This window comes from Mirounga angustirostris, unplaced genomic scaffold (genome assembly GCF_029215605.1).
Source record: "Mirounga angustirostris isolate CCGP_5_RB_7025 unplaced genomic scaffold, mMirAng1.0.hap1 SCAF_13, whole genome shotgun sequence".
In the NCBI taxonomy this organism is placed as follows: Eukaryota; Metazoa; Chordata; class Mammalia; order Carnivora; family Phocidae; genus Mirounga; species Mirounga angustirostris.
Window position 1 is genome coordinate 99987828 of NW_026991721.1, and position 18677 is coordinate 100006504.

General features: G+C 48.1%; 1 protein-coding gene across 10 annotated transcripts in view; it reads right to left on the reverse strand.

Annotated features, from left to right (window-relative positions):
- The window catches only part of NCAM1 (neural cell adhesion molecule 1), a 300452-nt gene that overhangs the window by 31607 nt on the left and 250168 nt on the right, over positions 1–18677 (reverse strand). For 4 of the 10 annotated variants that reach the window (XM_045895022.3, XM_045895020.3, XM_045895027.3 and 1 more), the window contains exons 9-13: positions 10971–11121; positions 10418–10602; positions 9955–10051; positions 9465–9635; positions 7597–7728 (exon numbers count right to left, since the gene is read on the reverse strand). In XM_045895022.3, the coding sequence (XP_045750978.1) occupies positions 7597–7728; positions 9465–9635; positions 9955–10051; positions 10418–10602; positions 10971–11121 (736 nt within the window). Of the gene's footprint in view, positions 1–484; positions 527–2176; positions 2225–6467; positions 6483–7596; positions 7729–9464; positions 9636–9954; positions 10052–10417; positions 10603–10970; positions 11122–15250; positions 15281–18677 lie in introns of all 10 variants that reach the window. The other 6 variants (XM_054512298.2, XM_045895017.3, XM_045895018.2 and 3 more) reach the window with 3 other exon arrangements.

The following is an 18677-nucleotide window of genomic DNA, read 5'->3' on the forward strand; positions in this document are numbered from 1 at the left end:
AGGGCAAGCTGTCAGAAACGAGCGGCGGCTTCCCTCTCTGCTGCACCCTCCACCTCTCCCCAAGCAGCATTCTCTCTCTTCCTTCCCTTGTTCTCAGTCTTGGCTACTTGTGTGTGTGTGTGTGTGTGTGTGTGCGCACGCTTCAGAGGGGAGGGACAACAAAGCTCGGAGGAGATGCTGTTCTTTTGTTCCCTTAGTGTTCCTCTAATCCTATTCTGTTTTTTTCACACGAAGGGAAATTTGGAAAACTCTCTTCATGCAGAGTATTCTTCAAATAATCATCCCAGCCCTTTTGGTGGTGCTGGGTCTGTTCTCTTGGCCACGCAGACAGCATGCTTAGGAAACCACACCAGGAGAAGAGCCTCCATGCATTCACAACTGTTACTTTTAACACAAGGGACAACGACGGGCAGCACCGTGACCCAGAAGCCAGCTCTGCAACAAGCAGCAATCTGGCCAAGAGCCGCCATAACTCTGTACTCACTAGCCGGGTCTGTGGTTGTGAGGGCAGGAAGAGGCCAGGTTGCTATGGAAACATGAAGGGCAGACAGGGCACAGGAAGGTGAAGGAGAGAAGGGAGATATAAAATATATTCGTAAGTAAATACATGAACGTGTTTATACAGGAGTGTGTCCATGTGCATATGCAGATATATCTATATGGATACAGATATATATAGATATAAAGAAAAGAAAGAGTTGGTGAAGGGGATATTCTCTCACCGCCTTTTCCCCTGATTTATCAACAGAAATATGGGAATTTTAAGGAAATTATCAGAGATTTTGCTGACAAGTTACTCTCATTTGGCAAGAAATGACATAACCCTCGTTTACTCTTACCACAAATTCTGGCTACTACGTGCTGGGCACTGTGTTTTGTGTTTTTCATACTTAGTCTTTCATTTTCACAGATACCTACAAGAGAGGTAGACTCTATCCCTCATCAGAGAGATAAGGACTCTGTGGCTCAGGAGATGGAGGGGCTCATTCAAGGCCACGGAGCTAGGCACTGAAGGAGCAGACATGGGATTCGAACCCAAGGCTGTCTCTGGTTCCCAAGCCTCAATGCCCGCTGACATAGCCACGGCCTGGAAAGTACCACCTGGGGTGCTGGGCCTGTTGCTAAGCCAGAGAGAGCGATAGGCTAGGGGGCTTCTGAGCCCAGGGCTGGGGTCCTCTCTGGAGGCTATGCGCAGAGCACAGAGCCCAGCAGCTCCTGAGCCCAGCGGGCGGCGCCACCCTGCCGGCCCCCTGAGCACCTGCTGGCCTGACACCTCAGGCCTCACACAGCTGCCGTCTCCCTTTGCTCTCCCCGCCCCCCAAGAGCTGGGTTCAAAACCCCAGAGTTGCAGGCATAGTGCTCCCTCCTGAGTCCCCAGGGGAACAGAAGCGCAAGGCAGCCAAGTGAAGTAAGACCGTAAATGAGAGAGGCTCAGTCAGGAATAAAGAGGCCGGAGACCGACCAGGCGACATCACTGCCAGGCTGAGCGGTCCTCCTTCGGGGTGGGCAGACCCAGCTTGCTAAGCTTTTTAGGGGGCTGGGTGGGGGGGAAGAGGGCGATGACTCATCCTCCTTCATGGAAGAGAAAAACAAGGCTCACTTGTGAAGGGTTAAATAACTTGCCGAAACGCCTACCGCTGGGCACATCTGCAAGCAGACGCTGTTTATTTTCCCGCAAATATTTACGAGACAAGTATGCGTTTACGGAGAAAGCAAGAGCTACAGGCCTCACTATCTAATTTCAATGTCTGAATCTAACTGTGCCAATTAAAATGAAGGGTGAAAACACGACACCCCAAGCCATTTCTTATGACCCTGCGGAATAGATATTTTTCCTGGCAAATTCTTTTGGTTTCTCCAAATGTCAGCTTGGGTCCAGCCCACGAAGAATCCTGGGGACAGGGCTGGGCCACGCCAGCCTTGGGATGCCTGACTGCAGGGTTTCCTGTCCAGAGCCATGCCTGTCACTTGCCTGCTCTCTGGGGGGACTGCTGCCTCCCATGAATCTGGGAGGCTCTGCGCCTATCTCTCTTCTCATTTGCTTCTCTAAAACCCGGCGCTGCTTTCTGCCAACAGAGTTGAATTATCACCTGGTGAAGGAGATAACATTATGCAGACCCACTGTGGCTGGTGGAAAGCAACCTGCAGAGAGATGGATGAAGAAAATGATACTCACTATCTGGAGGAGACAATGGAACAGGGGTGGCAGAGCTAGCAGGAGCCACTGAGGAAAGAAAAATGAAAGTGAAAAAAAAAAAAAAAGAGGGAAAAAAGCTCATTGAGGCACACAGACACTGAATGAAAAAATAGAAGAGCCGACCCGGGGGTGTCAGCAGACGAAGCTGAAGCTGGTTACAGTGAGGAGGAAGATGCCGTGCGTGAGGGCAGGCGGCCCGCGGACCAGCAGAGAGCTGGGCTCTCTGACTTCAAACCGGGAGCCCGTGTGCCTGCCAAGGCTCGCATTCAGGTCAGGGACTGGGCCAGGAGCAGCTACAGAGACCTCCAACCCTGCCTGAAACAAAGAGCCCATTCAGCAGGACCAGCTGCCTTCACAGGATCAGATGTCAGGAGAAAAGGGAACCTGGACCCCAGGTTAAGGTGAACGTGGGGAAAAAGGAGGCTTTGGCTCTTCATGTGATAGATCTCTGTATGTGCTTCTAGACAGGCTTATGTCTGCACTCAGGGCACATACTTAGAGCAAAGCCTGTATGCCTCACTCTCTAATCTCAATGTCCCAAAGAAACAGAAATGACTCTCCCACTTGATGTTTACTGCTGGGTGAGATCCAGGATTGCTGGGCATCTAGATCATACTATAACCATGGCTGCCCTTCAAAACCCTATAGAAGGTGATTCTCCGGAGGCTGCCGTGAGCGCGGAGACCAATGCAAATAACACTGAGTGTTAGTCTCATGCTCTCTTGGAGGAAGGGAATGCTGAAGAGACTGGGACTGAATAAAGTAACACTAACCCAACTTTCTGCTTGGAGGACCGTTAGAAATGGTGCATCTGAGACATTCCGGACACTGAATAGATCTTTAGTTTTTCACTGGCAAATATTCAGAGGTTGTCCCATCAATAATCACAAAACAAAGTCTCGTTGAGAGCGAGATGAAAATCTGGAAGAACGTCACCATATCTCCAACATTGCTTTGGCATACTCATAGTTTGGTCTTCCTTTTCTCTTCCAGATGAAGCATCAAGCATCTCATTAAAGCACATGAGTAGAGTGTCACTGGAATCAGAGCAAAGTGCCCACTGAACTCACTGTGAGCTCATCATGACTTGATGGTCTGGTTAATTCAGGGGAAAGTGTATCTCTTTCTCTTGTACTTTTTTGGCTTGAATTGTTTGCATCACTGCCTATATTATTCTGGCAAAGGGACAGAGTTTTATGTGTTTTAAACACAATATATGAGAATTATATTAGATATATTAGAAACATAATATATTACACTTGCAACGTGCCATCAAGGGGGCATGATGTGAAGACAAAAACCTCAAGATGCCTCTTTGGAAAAGTAGACACTCCTTCATGATCTTTATCCCCTGAAAGAAATTGTCTATTTTGCTTCATGGTTCAGAAGCAAATAAAGAGGTGACATTCAGGCAATGAAATTCTGAAGGTACGTGGCTCAATCATGGAGGAAAGGATGCATAATCAACTGTCACATCATGTCTTTAGGGCCTCAGGAGCTCTGATAGGGAAGCAGCCCCTCCCAAGGCAAACAGAGCTTGTGAGCTTTCCACCTAAAAGCTTCATGACAACACGCAGACATGTGGCCTAAAAATACATGAAACAGGGACATTTTTTCCAGGCTGGAGTTCTATTTATTTGTTTGGAGTCACCGCTTCCTCGTTACCTTCACACACATTTATGAGCTGCACACAAAGGAATCTTCAAACAGGTGAGCCAGGCTTTCTGATATGGCAGCTCAGAAGCAGGACTCTTGGGGATATTTGTGGCTTTGGCTAGTTTCACCTGCTCGTCCCTGCTTTGACATGGTCATGCCTCTGCATGTGGCTAAGTCTATTAAGGAACCAAGAAAGCAACCCCCTTACTGGCACATCTCAAGGAACTTCAAGTGATAAACTAATGCAAGATGCACCAGCTCTCACCTACTGCCTCCTAACTGGGGCGGGGGGTGGGAGGTAGGGGGTGCGGGGTGGCGGTTGGGGGTTGTCTGGCAACAATGACTCTCTATTCAGTACGACAGCTTATTAAGCCTGTACCTTCTCCCCCTAGGTGCCCCTAAGGCCTCACTCCAGTGTCACGGGATCAGGCTGTGAATCTGTACCCCGACATCACAGGGGGGAAAGCATGGTCAGTGGGCGAGACGAGCCAATGTCAGAGACCAAAACCAACCTGGGCTCGGCGAAATGGATGGCTGATTTTATTTACCCGATTTCAGACAACCTTTGTGCCTTCTGAGGACAGGGAGTGAGAACTCAGAGAAGTCCTTCCTAAAACGTGCCCTAACTTCCTAGTAGCAGTGAGCGAGGGTTGGCATGGCAGTGGCAGATGCTGGAGTCATCCTCCCAACTGGATCCTTCTTCAGGATGGGTCTAGATACCCCCCTGCGCTAGGCCCTCACTTCGGCCCCTCTAGGAAGGTCACAAGGGTACAGGAAAGACCATAATAACCAACTTTAGTAAGAGTATGATGTTCTGTGTATTTCCCTGGCTCTTGACTCGCTCAAGCTCTCGACACAGGCACAAGTGATAAGGCTCTGCCACAATTTTCCTTATTTAGAAGAAGTCTGATTTTTTAATCCTTTAGGCCATAACTTTATTAGATGATTGAGGAAACTGACTTTGCATGTCATTAGCATGACCTACTAGCAATGGACAGCTGACTGCTCCGTTCTCCAGAGGGGTTCTTGGAATCCTGGTGCAGGGAACAACAAGGTCCCGGAGGTCTCTCTTTTTTTAAATTAAACACTGAGTTTTAAAACATAGCATCTGCTTAAGAAATTCTCACCTTTGTAAGGGCTGAACTGACAATGAGTGAAAACCACAGATGGGCTTTGAAGTCGAAGACCCAGTTACTCTGATTCAGTACTCAGACCCCAGGTCCTGGTTAGAAACTCAAAAGGAAGCCTCCTCTTGGCCTTCCTCTCTGTCATATAACTAAGCCACCATTCCTTTACCCATAAAATCCAGAAGCATGGAAACCAAAGCTCAGATTAAGGATCCAGGAGGAAGGTGTTCTCAGGGTCAGAGGTGCTCCTTCTGAGTTCACTCGGGGCAGAGCTGCCTCCCAGAGCAGACAGCTGTCAGTCTTGACCTGACAACGCCAATCCCCAATCCTGACTCCTTCCAGAACCGGTTCATTCAGGAACCAAGTCTGCTGAGATCATGGATTTAGCACTTGCTCAAAATCTCAGAACGCCTACACGGAGCTACTTAGTTTCTGCTGTTGCTGCAATATTTCTGAATAAATTTTAAAAAGATAAGTTTCCCTGAGTGCCTTTCAGGAGCTGGGAGCTTTTTATGGAAAGAGTGTGCAGTTTTCTGAATACCTTTTCTTCCGAGTCTCTCCGGGTAACACTCCCCTTTACTATTCTGAGCTCAGCCCAGGAAGCGAGAGGCAGGGCTTGGCGGGAGTGATGCTTGGGGGCATCTTGCAGGCCAGGTCAGACCTGTTTGGGCCCCCCCAGAGCAGCGGGCCAGGTTCCTGTGACCCTTGCTCTTTATATTTGCTATTTAGAGCTTACATGTCCTTCCCATGGAGCATCTCCCCTCTCTTATGCTTGACGGTGAAGTTACTCAGTGGCCGGTCATTCTTTCCCAAACATGGACGTGCACTTTGCAAGAACCTAGTGCTGAAGAACAGAACTGACCAGAAGTGGGGATTTAACTGCCCAGCAGCTGCCTGTAGGATGTACCTGTGACTCAGAACCAAACCTCATGCTATTCTTTACAATTGCAGCTGCTGCTTAGGCCTCCCAGAGCCCTCCAGCCACCACAGACAGAAAAGGGAAGGGGCTATGAGCTCAATTCTTTTATCTCCTAAAAGCAAATGTGAAAATCCCTTCAGCTGCTTTTCCCCGGGAAGGGATTCTGAATCCCTGGTGAGGCTGTGGTCATTTTCTGGCATCTGGGCAGGTGAGCTGGTGCTGTCGTGTGTTACTCGGGGACCCCCTGCAGACTCCCACTGTGCTTGGCTGGGTGGGCATCAGCTTTGCCGTGGGGTCATCGTCACACACAGAAATTAATAGATAAACACAGCTTCAAAGGACACAAAAGTTGCATGCTCTAGAACAGGACGCGTGTTAGCCTCTTGGAGTAAAAACCTACAGACATTAACAAGAGCACAACTAGACTAAGGTCAGTGTGGTTAGGGCCCGGACAGTATCATCTACTTCAGCCTAGGGGACAAAAAAGGGACCGGAACTAAATTAAGAACTAGGACTAGCGGATGTTAACACTATCGAAACAGATAATGAGGTATGAAGAGGCACTTACGTGGAAGAGAGCTGTCTGCATTTCCCATGGATGGAACACAGACGAAAAGAAAAGACAAGAGACAGACCCAAGGGAAAAAAAAAAGATGTAAAAGAAATGAATAGGCTCTGCAAAGCACATGGAGCTGGAAATTCAAATCATCAAGTTATTTCAAATCCAGAAAGAAGCAATTCCTGTAGGAGGAAGATGAGGTGGGCCTTCTGTTTCTGGAAGAGGTAGGGGGTTGCTTTGCAGGCCTCTGGTTTCGAAGAGAAGGAAGTGAGGGATGGCCCTGCGTGCTTGCAAAGCCCAGGAATCAGAGAGGACCCAGGGAGCCCTGTGGCTGCTCAAGGCGTCTGCGTCTACTGCACCTGCTCCAGCTGGGTGGGCGCAGGGCCCTCCCAGGGCAGTGGTCTGGGTCTGCGGAGGGTGTCCCCGGAGCAGGGCTGGCCCAGAGCTATTGGTGGGATGGAAGGGAAAGCAGGGCGGGCCTGTTGTAAGGAAAGAGGGCATGATGGAGGAAAGCAGACGCCATCCTGAGTGCATCAGGAAGAAGCGCCTCTCTCGAAAGCGGCCACAAGGGAGGGAGACCTTGAGGTGTGCTCGTGGTGGGAGGGAGGGGGAACAGGAGGTGGAGGCCTCAGCCCTCCTTCCCCTTTTGCACTGTTGGGGTCTTGCTACTGTGTGGACATCCCATAGCAGCCTCCTCTCTTCTATAACGTAATATCTCTGTTGCCTCAAAAATCCCACAACTAATTACACGAACCATCATTGTCTTTTCCCTCTTCCTTCAAGTCACGGGGTGCTTTAGGGCCTTTGTGACCTGCGTCAAAAAGCAAAATCTGCCAAATCCCTCCACGACACACTGCTGCGTTGTCCCTGTCCAGCTCCCCTTCACGAGGTGCCAGTGTTTTCCTCCCCCTGGCTGCCATGCTAACAAGCGGGGCCAGCTACTGCGACAGTGTCACCAAGCTCTTTGGGAAAGACTGTATAAGGGCTGGGAATCAGCCATCACGGAGGGCCAAGGGGCTGGGAGGTGTGCCCTCCCTGAGCAGAGCAACCTGAAAGACAAAAAGCTGTCATCTGAACAAAGGACGGGGCAGCTCGGGGTCCCCCCCAGGAGAAGAGGGTGGGTGTGGGGTGTACTTACGGACTGGCTGCGTCTTGAACTCAGAGGCCGTGCTGATCTCACCCAGACCCTTGCCGTTGAGGGCCGCCAGTCGCACGGCGTACGTAGTTTCGGGCTTCAGGCCCACGATGGTGACGATGCCCTCCATGTTGGCTGTTGTGAGAAGACAAGAAGGATCACCGAGGACGGAAAGCCTATTGGTAAAATGGCGTAGTCGCTGTGGAAGGCAACACGGCGGGTCCTCAAAAACTTAAATCTAGCGTTACCATGTGATCCAGCAGTTCCATGTCTGGCTATACACACAAAAGCATGGAAAACACAAAATGGAACAGATTCCTCTGCGCCCAGGTTCACTGGAGTATTGCTCACAACAGCTAAAGGGGCAAACGACCCACCTGTCCATCAGCGGGTGGGTGGATACCCAGGATGGGGTGCTGATACAATGGAGAATCAGTCAGCCTTAACAAGGAACGAAGCTCTGACACAGGCTACAATGTCGATGAACCCTGAGGACATCAGCCAAGTGCAATAAGCCAGACACAAAAGGACAATGACTGTACGATTCCACTCTTCCGAAGCAGTCGGGATAGTCAACCACCCAGAGACAGGAAGTAGAACGGTGGTTGCCACGGCTAGCGGGAGGTGCGGTGGGGAGTTAGTGTTTAACGGGCGCTGAGTTTTGGATCACGAGAAAGTTCTGGAGATGGATGGTGGTGATGGTTGCACAATAATGTGAATGTACTTAATGCTGTTCAACTGTATACTTAAAAATGGCTAAAATGGGAAATTTCATATTCTACATATTTTGCTACAACAAAAATAGAACTAGAAAGTTAATTATACTTAAATTCAAAAAAATACAAAAAAAGGGGGGAGGAAAGCCAGCTGTAGCAATGACAAAAAGAAAAAAAAAAAGCCAGTTGGACAGATTGTGACATGGGATCAACTCGCCGTAAGTTGGTGTGAGGTTTCAGAGGGAAGTTAGGGAGGTAAAGAGATTGTTTTCTCCTGGCTCCAATCCTGACGGCACAGAAATTCCTCCCAGGCCACCCCGCCCCCACCCCCAAAAGCTGAAAGAGTGATGGAAGCTTTCTGGTGAAACAAATTCTCAGTAAACCGGGTCGGGAGGTGGCTGCCCCTGTTACTACAGACAGGACCGAGATTAAAACTTCCTACAGAAACAAAGCATGCTTCACTGATGTATCCTGATTAAACCCCAAATGGAGAGTCAGACGGGGTTATATACTCGATCCTCGGGCCAAAATGGTCCGGGCTCAGAATCTTCAAACTGTAGGCATCCAAGGGTTATCTTCTAAACTTTTAGTTTAGAACTATATCACAGGATGGATTTAAGAGCAGACTTTTCTCTCGGGCAATTTGTTATTTGGTTAATACCGTAATTACATGACAGCCCCTGAGTACGCCAAGCAGGACTGAGGGGGTGATGGCAGAGAACCCACAGCCCAGGGCACCCACAGGTGCAGGGCAGGGCTGGATGGGACTCCTCTGGTTGTGCTCAGCACCTAAGCAGGGCTTCTGCTTGGAACGTGGTTGAGATGGCCTCATCCATCTTATTAGCATGGTCCCGAGAAGCAGGTTCTGAGGTACCAGGGGACAGAAGGCCAGTAATTCTAGAGGAGATGCGACCTGCCCTCATTCTAGAGGGACAGGCATTGTGCTGCTGGAGTATTGCTCACAACAGCTAAAGGGGCAAACGACCCAGGAAGATGAGCGGATGGCAGGTGTTGGCCTGTGGCACCCGCAGCAGGTGAGAGTGCTGTGCCACACCACCCCAACGGGCTGTCAGGGTGCCAGGACCTGGGGTGAGCGTCTGCCCAACACCAAGCAACCCATCCTTCTAAAGGAAACGCTGACTCTCCCCCACTTACCTTCTTTGGCATCATACCACTTGAAATGCCACACTTCCTCGCCCACTGCTCTCCACTCAGCCTTGTATTTGAGGATGGGCACCCCACCGGTGGCCTCTGGTTCATCAAACTGCACCTGGGCTGTGCTAGAGTATGGCTCCACCTGGTCGATGGATGGTGAAGATGGGGTGTCTGTGGGGAGGGCACATACGGAGACCCAGGTGAGCCCGGTTAGGTCCAGGACATAACTCTCAGCCACAAAGCATGTCTCTCATTTCCGCTTATTCTTGGGAATCCTGTCACCTATATCCTGTCCTCCAGCCCACCTCACCTTATGATTCTCTCCCAACATGCCCTGTACCCACACCCTCGAACCTCCATAGGCTCCCTGCTTCCTGACCCTCTGTCTTTGGCTACCCTGTCCCTCTCTTCTTTCACTTTCCTGATGTCACCAAATGGCACGGAATAGGACAGGAAGGGTCAGGGTAGGGCAGCCATACGGGGTGCTCACCTGCTTGGACAAGGATGAACTCCAAAGACTCCTGTCCAATGCGGTTCACTGCAGTACAGTTGTAATTTCCGAAATCATTTTCAGAGTCTGGGGTCACCTTTGGAAAGAAGGAACTCGTGGGTTCTAAGTGTCCCATGGAATGGCCACCGACTCATATCTTTACTTATTGGACCAATTTGTAAAGGAAAGAACCAGGAAAGCATGAACCATTAGCTCCAGCCCAGCCTTAAGCCAGAGAAAATTGCCAAGGGGCCAGTGAGAGAGGCACGCTCGGCCTCCTGGGCTGCGACCTGGCCCCAGGGAGAGAGAAGGGGCAGGGCTGAGGCTCAGTTTCTTCTGTAGCCGACGGTTCCGCTGGTCAGGATGCCAGAGGAGCAAGAGAGAAGATTTTAGCTGCATACAGGAGCCTATCCAGCGTCAGACTGTGCCTCCTCCCCCCTCCCCTGCCTCCACCACGACCTACCTCTAGATAGCTGGCGGAGGGGGTGTTGTAGATCTTGATATTGCTGTAGTTGGAGCTTGGCAGCAGCTGACCATCTCGAAACCACGAGATGGTAGCACTGGGGTAGGCAAATACCTCGCACGTGATGTTCACCTGGTTCCCCTCCCATGTGTACACAGCCACGGGGCCCTGCAGCTTGGGGGCATCTGCAAGGAACAGCAATGCCCATCAGGAAGGCCAGCACCACAGAGGAGCCCCGCACACCCCGTCTCCTCGCCCTGGGAGGGCGGGCGGGCCCTGAGCCGAGCCAGGGCCGGGGCATAGGAAAGGTCAGGCCGGTTCCGCAGTCCTGTGAGCTGCACAGGAAGATGGAAGGGTTTGTGAGCCTGTAAGAAGCCTCGGCCAGTGTGAGGGCGTGACATGGGGACAAAGCTCTGGAATGGCCTCGGGCCACTGCCACATGGAGCGTGAGCAGAGCTACGGGGATGCGGCTCGGGTCCTGGCTGCTCTTGTCCCCTTTCAGCCTGACCCTGCACGGTCCCCCTCCCCTCGTTCTTCCACAGCTGCTGCTCACATTGCACTTCCAGGTACATGGACTGGGAGTCCTGGCCGATGGTGTTGCTGGCGGTGCAGATGTATTCTCCGGCGTCTGTGTACTGGATGCTCTTCAGGGTCAGGGACGACACTCGGGCGTGGCTACGCACCACCATGTGCCCGTCCAGAGTCTGCCGGGAGGGAAGAGAGAGCGTGAGAGCCCGCGGCAGGGCTGGGGGTGGGAGACCGGGCCATCTCTTGTCTGGGACCAGTCTCACATCCTCTCCCCAAGCTGTGCCCATGTGTCTTACTTAAGGTCCCAACTAGCGTGGGAGGCTCTGGAGAGCACCACGGGAACTTGAGTGTCTCCAAAATAGAAAAAGGGACCCAGTTTATGTGAAGCAGCCTAGACCCTACGCCAAGATCGGTTTGGGGCAAGGACAGCCAAGGTCCCCCAAGATGACTTTGTTTGGCACGTCTAAGATGGAAGCAAAAGGCCTGGCCTGCAGATATTCCAGCAGTGACAGCTTTGCCTCATGAGAGTCTGGGAAACCTGCACCCTAAGCTTTCCTTCCAGGAGTCTGCCCATCTGCCAGTTCCATGGTGCGTGCATGCATAATGGGAAATCTGAATGTGCCAAGTGCAAGAAATTATACAAGAAACCTGTATTTCTGCAGATGCCTCGCTTTCCTGAAGGCTTAAAAGTGAAATAATTTCATTCAAGAGAAAGTCCAACAACTTGATGATGAGGAGCTGTTGAGCTGGAAGTAAGGGTCCCTGGCTCCCCTCTCCAGGGATAGTGGCACAGAGCCCCAGGCAGTCACCACCAGATTCTGCATTCTAGCCCTTGATACAATAATTCACTTCCTGAGTCTCTGGAATTCCAGCGACTGGTCAAAAGGGGAATAAACCTATGGTCCCTAGGCAATGGGTCCTGGAATATTTCCACGGGGCTCCTGCCTTGACACTCGAAGTGAAATGGTTGCTGGCCTAGATAAAGTCTGGGCATGTTGCCCAAGTTCAGATCCTCAAGGAAGTTGGTAATCTGAAGAACGAGTCTCGTTCCTTGCAGGCTGTGCTACACTCTTATCTCCAGCATATGATATTCTGTGGAGATGGACAGGTGAGTGCTCTGCATATAGCACCTGTCGTCCCATGGGGTCGGGCCTTTAAAGAATAAAAGAACACCTGTTTCATTGAGGTTCTTCTGATGTGCTGGTTTGGAAGCCCGAAACCCAGAACTGCAATGTCACACAGAGCCGGCTTGGGCAGCTCAAAAGCAAGGTCCCGTGGGCCTTGTGGGGCGGTCTCTGTGGAGACCTGTCCCAAAAAGTCCCTCTGACCATCACTGATGGAATGAATTCACCTCAGGCATTTAAGCCCCACTGAGGTTCGGATCTGGAAGATGGGACACCCCTGCTGGCTAGGCGGCAGCGAGCCGAGCAAAATCATCACTGCCTAAGGGCCACTCCGCTCTCAGAGGAGTGCCCAATGCCCACGGCTCTCAACTACCATCTGACCTGTAAGTCTGCGAAGCTGACTGGTTGAGGAGATGCCACATATTAGTGAGAGATGACAACAGACAGGTGTGGAACACTTGACTAGAACACCTTGAGACATCCAAGGGTCCCTGGCTCTTCGGACTCCCTTTTCTTGTGGGCTGACCAGGTTGTCCCAATACGTCCCAGTGGCAACTTCCATGAGCCATACAAAAATAAACCCATTAAACTAGTGGCATCGAGAGCATCCCTGCAAGTATCTCTAAAGGGCTGACCTTACCTGTTTGTCACTCCTGTCTGCCCCAAACACAACAGGATAAAGGCAGAAAGCGTTCGAAGTCCACCCCCTGCCCTTCTGGTTATGTCAGTGAGAACACAGGCTCAGCCCACAGTGACACCAGCTGACGGCTGAACTAGGATTGTTTGTCATACAGATGGAGCTTGTCCTGGGCTCAACACCCACAAACATGGAAAACTGACCAGATCTTTGGGAAGTCAAGAGAACATTTCCACAATGGAAGCAATACTACAGCAAAAGATGCAAAGAGAGTCATGTAGGTAAGAGTAGGACAGTAACAAATAACAACAAAGCAGGACACGAACAGTCTATGCAGAATATTCTAGAAAATGGTTGAAGAGAAGCTTGGGAAGTGGTTTCATTGACAGCCATACTTTTCTCCCCTTCTACGTGGTCTTAATTTCTCTATGTGGAAAATTTTCTCATTTAATTGTGTCAACAGACCAGGAGACAGTCCTCTACAGAGAATTCTCATTTTGCAGTGGCTCACGACAGGATTGATGATGGGAATTTGTCAGATGCCCAGTTCTCCCTCCAAGGGGAAGCAGAGTCTCCCGTGCAATTAGACTGTCTCCCTCTGACACCAGGCAAAGTCAGGGAGTGCCACCTACAAGCCATCCAGACAGGGGTCATGCTGATAGTTCAGGCCTGCAGAGGAAGCAGATGATCTCTGGGCAAGAATGGAAGGAGAGCTGGGACAAGAAGACCCTGTTTTGCAAAAATAGCATGCAGTGCAATTACAATTATTCTTCTCATCAACATTTTTTGCATCCCTTCTTCCAGGTAAAAGTGTGAATTTTCTGAGCTTACAGAACGAAACTGGCCATAGCCCAAGCCTTCTTTGGAGCTCATCTGGACTTAATGGTTTTCATCTCTGAATGAGACGAACAGGAAGGAATGGAACTTCTGAGCCCCAGGGGCGGCACTCACTTGAAAGTCAATTATATCCAGAGTGAGATACTCAAGATAAGGATACTTCTGGAAACCGGAAGTGAGTTGTCTGCTTTCCTGGGAGTAAACCTATTACTTCCTCTTATAATAGTAATTCTCTTAACCTCCCTTAATGCTCCCTGATAAATCTCCCCTCCCCCTCCAGCCAGGTTTAAATCAGAATGACAAGGGGAGAAGCGGAAGGCCAACTAGAATGAGATCTGTAGTTGCTCAGAAGTGGCTGATAATGAACGCTTCTTCTCTCCCTTCCCCAGTCCCGGATGGGTCCGTGACTTTGGGGCAATAGAACACCCAGCCTGGGACAGCACTAAGCGACTTCTGTGCCGTAGGAGGGAGGCATTTCAGCAGGATGCGCACTTGATTACGGTCCCCATGACAAGGAAGAAGGTAGGACACAAAGTGAGCTTATCAGACACTAGGTTCGATCACGACAGTGTGTTCATGTGCAGAAACTAGGATCCGTGCCCGGGGACAGGCAGTCAACTCCTCAATATTAAACAGCATTAAATATTTATAGCCACGACCTGAACACAGGAGTTATGTGTTCTGAATAATTATCATTTCTGGAAGACTAAGAGGATAGGGTTACCTGATTAAAATACAGTGTATAGGATTGACATAGTCTACATTTATACTATTACAATATCAAAATTTCCTCTGGAGAAGAGACAAAAGCTAGTTTTTTTAAAAAAATATTTATGGGTTTGATCCTTGAACCTCCTCTAAAGCATACTGGTTTTTATTTCACTATCTGTCACTTAATCACACAAATCAGTGAAAAAAGCAATAGGCATGATTGTAATTAGGGTCTTGGGTGTGTAACATTAAAATCTTAAGATTAATATTTAGCTTCAGTTTCCAAACAAAGTCCCACATTACCCAAGCTGAAGCAAGCAGTCAGAGAAAGCTCAAAGGCTAAATGCTACTGCCTTCTAAAAAACATAAAACCGTTTGTGCCAAATCGTGCTGATCTCATAAATTTAATGCTCTATCGAAGTGACATATGTGTGTTTAGCAATTTGGGCAAACCAAGGAGAGATGTCGTCTGCATTGCTTTGACATGAAATGGGATGTGATGTGATCATTTACCAAGACCAATCATTATAAAATAAGCGAGCAACAAGATGAGTTGAGCTGGAAAGGGTTGAGTGGGTTTTTAGACCACTAACTCCATGACTTTATGACCCAAAGCCACATCAACCAGGTGAGAGTCACAAAAAAAAAAAAAAAAAAAAAAAAAAAAATCTTGTCATTTCAAAAAGCCTGGCCTGGGAATTAGAGCGATTTATTTCTGTAAGTATAATTACCTGGATGTGATTTTACCAGCACCAGCAAGAAAATAAGATCCAATTTTAAGAAGTAATAAGGATTTGTTCATCCACTCCCAACACAGCTTGCTTGCTCATCCTAAAACGCCACTATTTCTAAGTAACGTCTACCACTATCGACCTATTCTTTAATCTAACTCTATGACTAATTAGTTTAGCATGTCTGGTTATTGAACTGGAATGGCGAGTTAAGCTAGAATGCTTTCAAAAACTAAAGACTGGCTAGTGGTCAGGTAAGCTATACCTCTTGCTTCTCTGGTCGAGTCCACGAAGCCTGGAGAGAACAAGATATAAAACACAACAAGAAAGCAGTAAAATTTTACAACATGTTGCTTCAGAGAATTGATGTATCACACTGCATTCCGTGCACATGCAGCTGCTTTTTAACTCAGAACTTTGTCCAAGGCCCACTTTCAATGGTGTGTTTATTACCCAATTTAATTTAGGAGTTAGCTTATGTTCCGCTTTTTCCCCCCTTCCACACATTAAGATGTATCATTCAAAGGAGAAGGCTTTCCTAACCTTTGGTAGGAATACACATGGACACCAGCAGACGTGTTCGACTGCTCCTGTTGTAAAACGTCTTGAGCATTTCTCGTTGTATCTCATGACGCGACTAATACGAACCCCATAATCTAGAGATACTTAGAGGGTAGGTTTCCTCCTTTGGATTCTATCAGACAGCTTATTGAAAAACTACTAATGCCATTTGGTGCTCATGCATTTTTCTAATTCATGGCATGCATCCTATTAAAAATCAAGTTTATATCTTAAAAAAAAAAAAAAAGGAACTAAGAAAGGAGCAGAGAATGGTAAGCATGAAGTCCTTAAAGTTGTGGGTCAGGAAACTTTCAGGCCAGCCATCTCTGCTGCTGCAGGCTCCAGTCAGTTCTTTAAGAGGAATGCCCAGACAGCATGCAGGCTTGAGCGTGCACCACCGTCATCCAACACAGCATTCACAAAGGACTGAGTCAACTCAGAAGCATAGAGGCTTGGTTATTTTCCTGCCCACATCTAGATATTTTACTTATCCGGCACTTGGGAATCTACAATGCTTATGGTTTTTCTGTTTTCATACCGGGATTCAAAAACATCATACCTGCATTGTTCTTTTTATTAGATGGCATGAGTGCCTGGTTGTCCCTGATGTTCAGATGGAGAAAGGAAAGAACAGATGCCAGAGACACAGCAATGCAATCCAGGAAATGCAAATGAGTCCGCAAACATTTAGTAAGAGTCCACTAAATGCAAAGAGCTTTTGTGAGAAACGAGGAGGGAGATGTTGGATTATGTCACGTGATGTCAGAATGAAGAAAAAAGTGAGAACAGAGGAACGAACATGCAGAGACCAAAGTGACAGTGGGCCAACATGTCAAATGTGGTTGCCAAGTCCACATCACCGAGAAGCTTGTCTGTCACATGCCAGGGCTGCATGAATCAAGATCGTTTTTTAAGGGCTATATCATATGGAGTTGTTTGTTTTTCAAATCTGATTCTTCTTGTGTCTCTCCCAGATCAGTACGGTTTTGTGGCTTTTAGAATAAGTAGTTGCTACTAACAAGATGCTTCCAGTAGCCTGACCTCCTGCCTGTGTACCTGGTGGAATATGCCTCGGCCCTGATAATTTGGTGATGGTGTGGCTCACTTTAAGACAATCTGATATGCACACACAGAAAACACATTAGGATAGGATTAGTCATGCTCCAGAAATTTTAAGTTCCAGGTTTATTCACATTTTATCATCTCACATCTCACATCTTTTAAGAAGTAATAAGGATTTGTAGGAATCTGTAGGAATATGTAAATAAACTAGAGTGAAGCATCCCTACTGTTATCCTAAAGTATTACCTGCTCTACCTTTGCCCACACGCAGAATATGCCAGACTCTAACTGCTCAACGAGGCACCTTTTCCAGTATTTATATGTGGGCACCTAGGTTGTACGAAAGAGGAATTCTTCCTGCTGACAGAAAGATCCAGTTTCCAGCGAATCCAGAATTTCAAAGGTCTCTCTTACTTGTGGGATTTGTGGGATACTCTATCAGCTAAAGACTCAAGGCTCATGAAATTCCATTTTTTTCCTATCTATCTCTTCTGATCTCAATTCTTTGCCCCTCTTCTTTTCCTCAAATATTAAAGTTTCATATGAATTTCTGTACCAGTCATTTCAAAGGCATGTTCAAATAAGAGGTTCAAATAAGCACACAGAGAATGTGTTCTGCTAGCAACAGATTGTGCAAATCATCCTCCAAAGGTCTTGCTCAGTATGTAAATGGCACCTGGAAGTTAGCCCCACTCACTCACATACCTGCAATATTTAAAATGAGTCTAGGTAGGATGAGCAACGAAATGATGTGGACGTGCAAACTTTCTTTGCATCTGCATTATCACAATGACCTCCAGACACATTGATCAAACTGACCCACTATAATGTTCAAAATATGGTTTGTTTTCTTTTTGGTCAACATAATAGAGACTAATGAATGGATTAACTTTCAGACAGATGAGCTACCCTAACGGTCTTAATGACCCAAATTTAGCTTAGCTGTTATCAGTTGTTGAGCAAAACCGACTCAACTAGCTGAAGCTTAGCAGACTGACAGTAATCAATCTCGAAGGAGCAGCTGGACTACACCGAAAGACGCGATCAGATAGGGTGTGACAATGAGGCTCAGTGAACTGGCTTTTGTTTGATTCCCGCCCCCCCCCTTCTTTTTTTAATGAAGAGGAACATTGGGATCCATTAGAAAGTTACTAATTCTGTGCCTATGGTTGAAAGCCTTTTCTCTCTTCTCTTAAGAAGGGTAATACCAGACAAACCCTAGACTTAACTAAGCAATGAAGCAAAAGACCAAGCTGCTTTAATTAGCTTATTCTGTAACCAACTTAATTAAAGAAATCATTGAACCTTCCGCAAAAGTCATCAAAATCATGAGGAGCACCGTGGCATTAGGTGCTCTACCTTACAAGCCAATGACCCAGGGGGAAGCTGTGAGAGCATTCTAAGGGCTCTGCACTTGACCTTGTCCCAGTCAACATTTTTATCAGAGGCTTGGACAAAGATGTTTCATTTAAGTGTTCACGCGAGGTTGGAGGCAACAGCTAATACAGATGCTGGATCACAGCTGCCTGGGGAAGGCTACTGAACTTTCCGCCTTTGGGCTTTGTGAAGTGGGGTCACCACTCACTGTTAGACCTCCTTACTTTAAAAACACATAAAACAGGGGGGGTCCATGTGGCTTGAAATGCCCTAGACCTACAGACCTCTAAAGACAGCTGTGAGGAAAGCCAGACTTGCCTGGTTAGAAAGATGGACTGAAATGTTTCTCAAGCCAGAAAGAGTTTGTGTATGTGGCATTTTTGGTCATCAAAGTGATTAGAGGTGGCTGCTGGCATTTAGAGGGAAGGGGACTGGTGGTGCTAAAAATCTTGCAATGCACGGGACCATCCCAGGAAGGAAGAGCCTTCCCAAATTGCCATAGTGACCCCACTGAGAAATGTCTGGTTGCAACAAACAAAACACAGTTTTTAGCAGAAATAAATATAAAATTCTGCATTTTTGGTGAAGCAATCAATTGCATAAGAACAGGATAAGGGGATATGTGGCTTCAGTGCAGTTCACATAAAAAAGAGCTGAGCGTTTTAGTTGACCACAAGCTCAATATGAGGCAA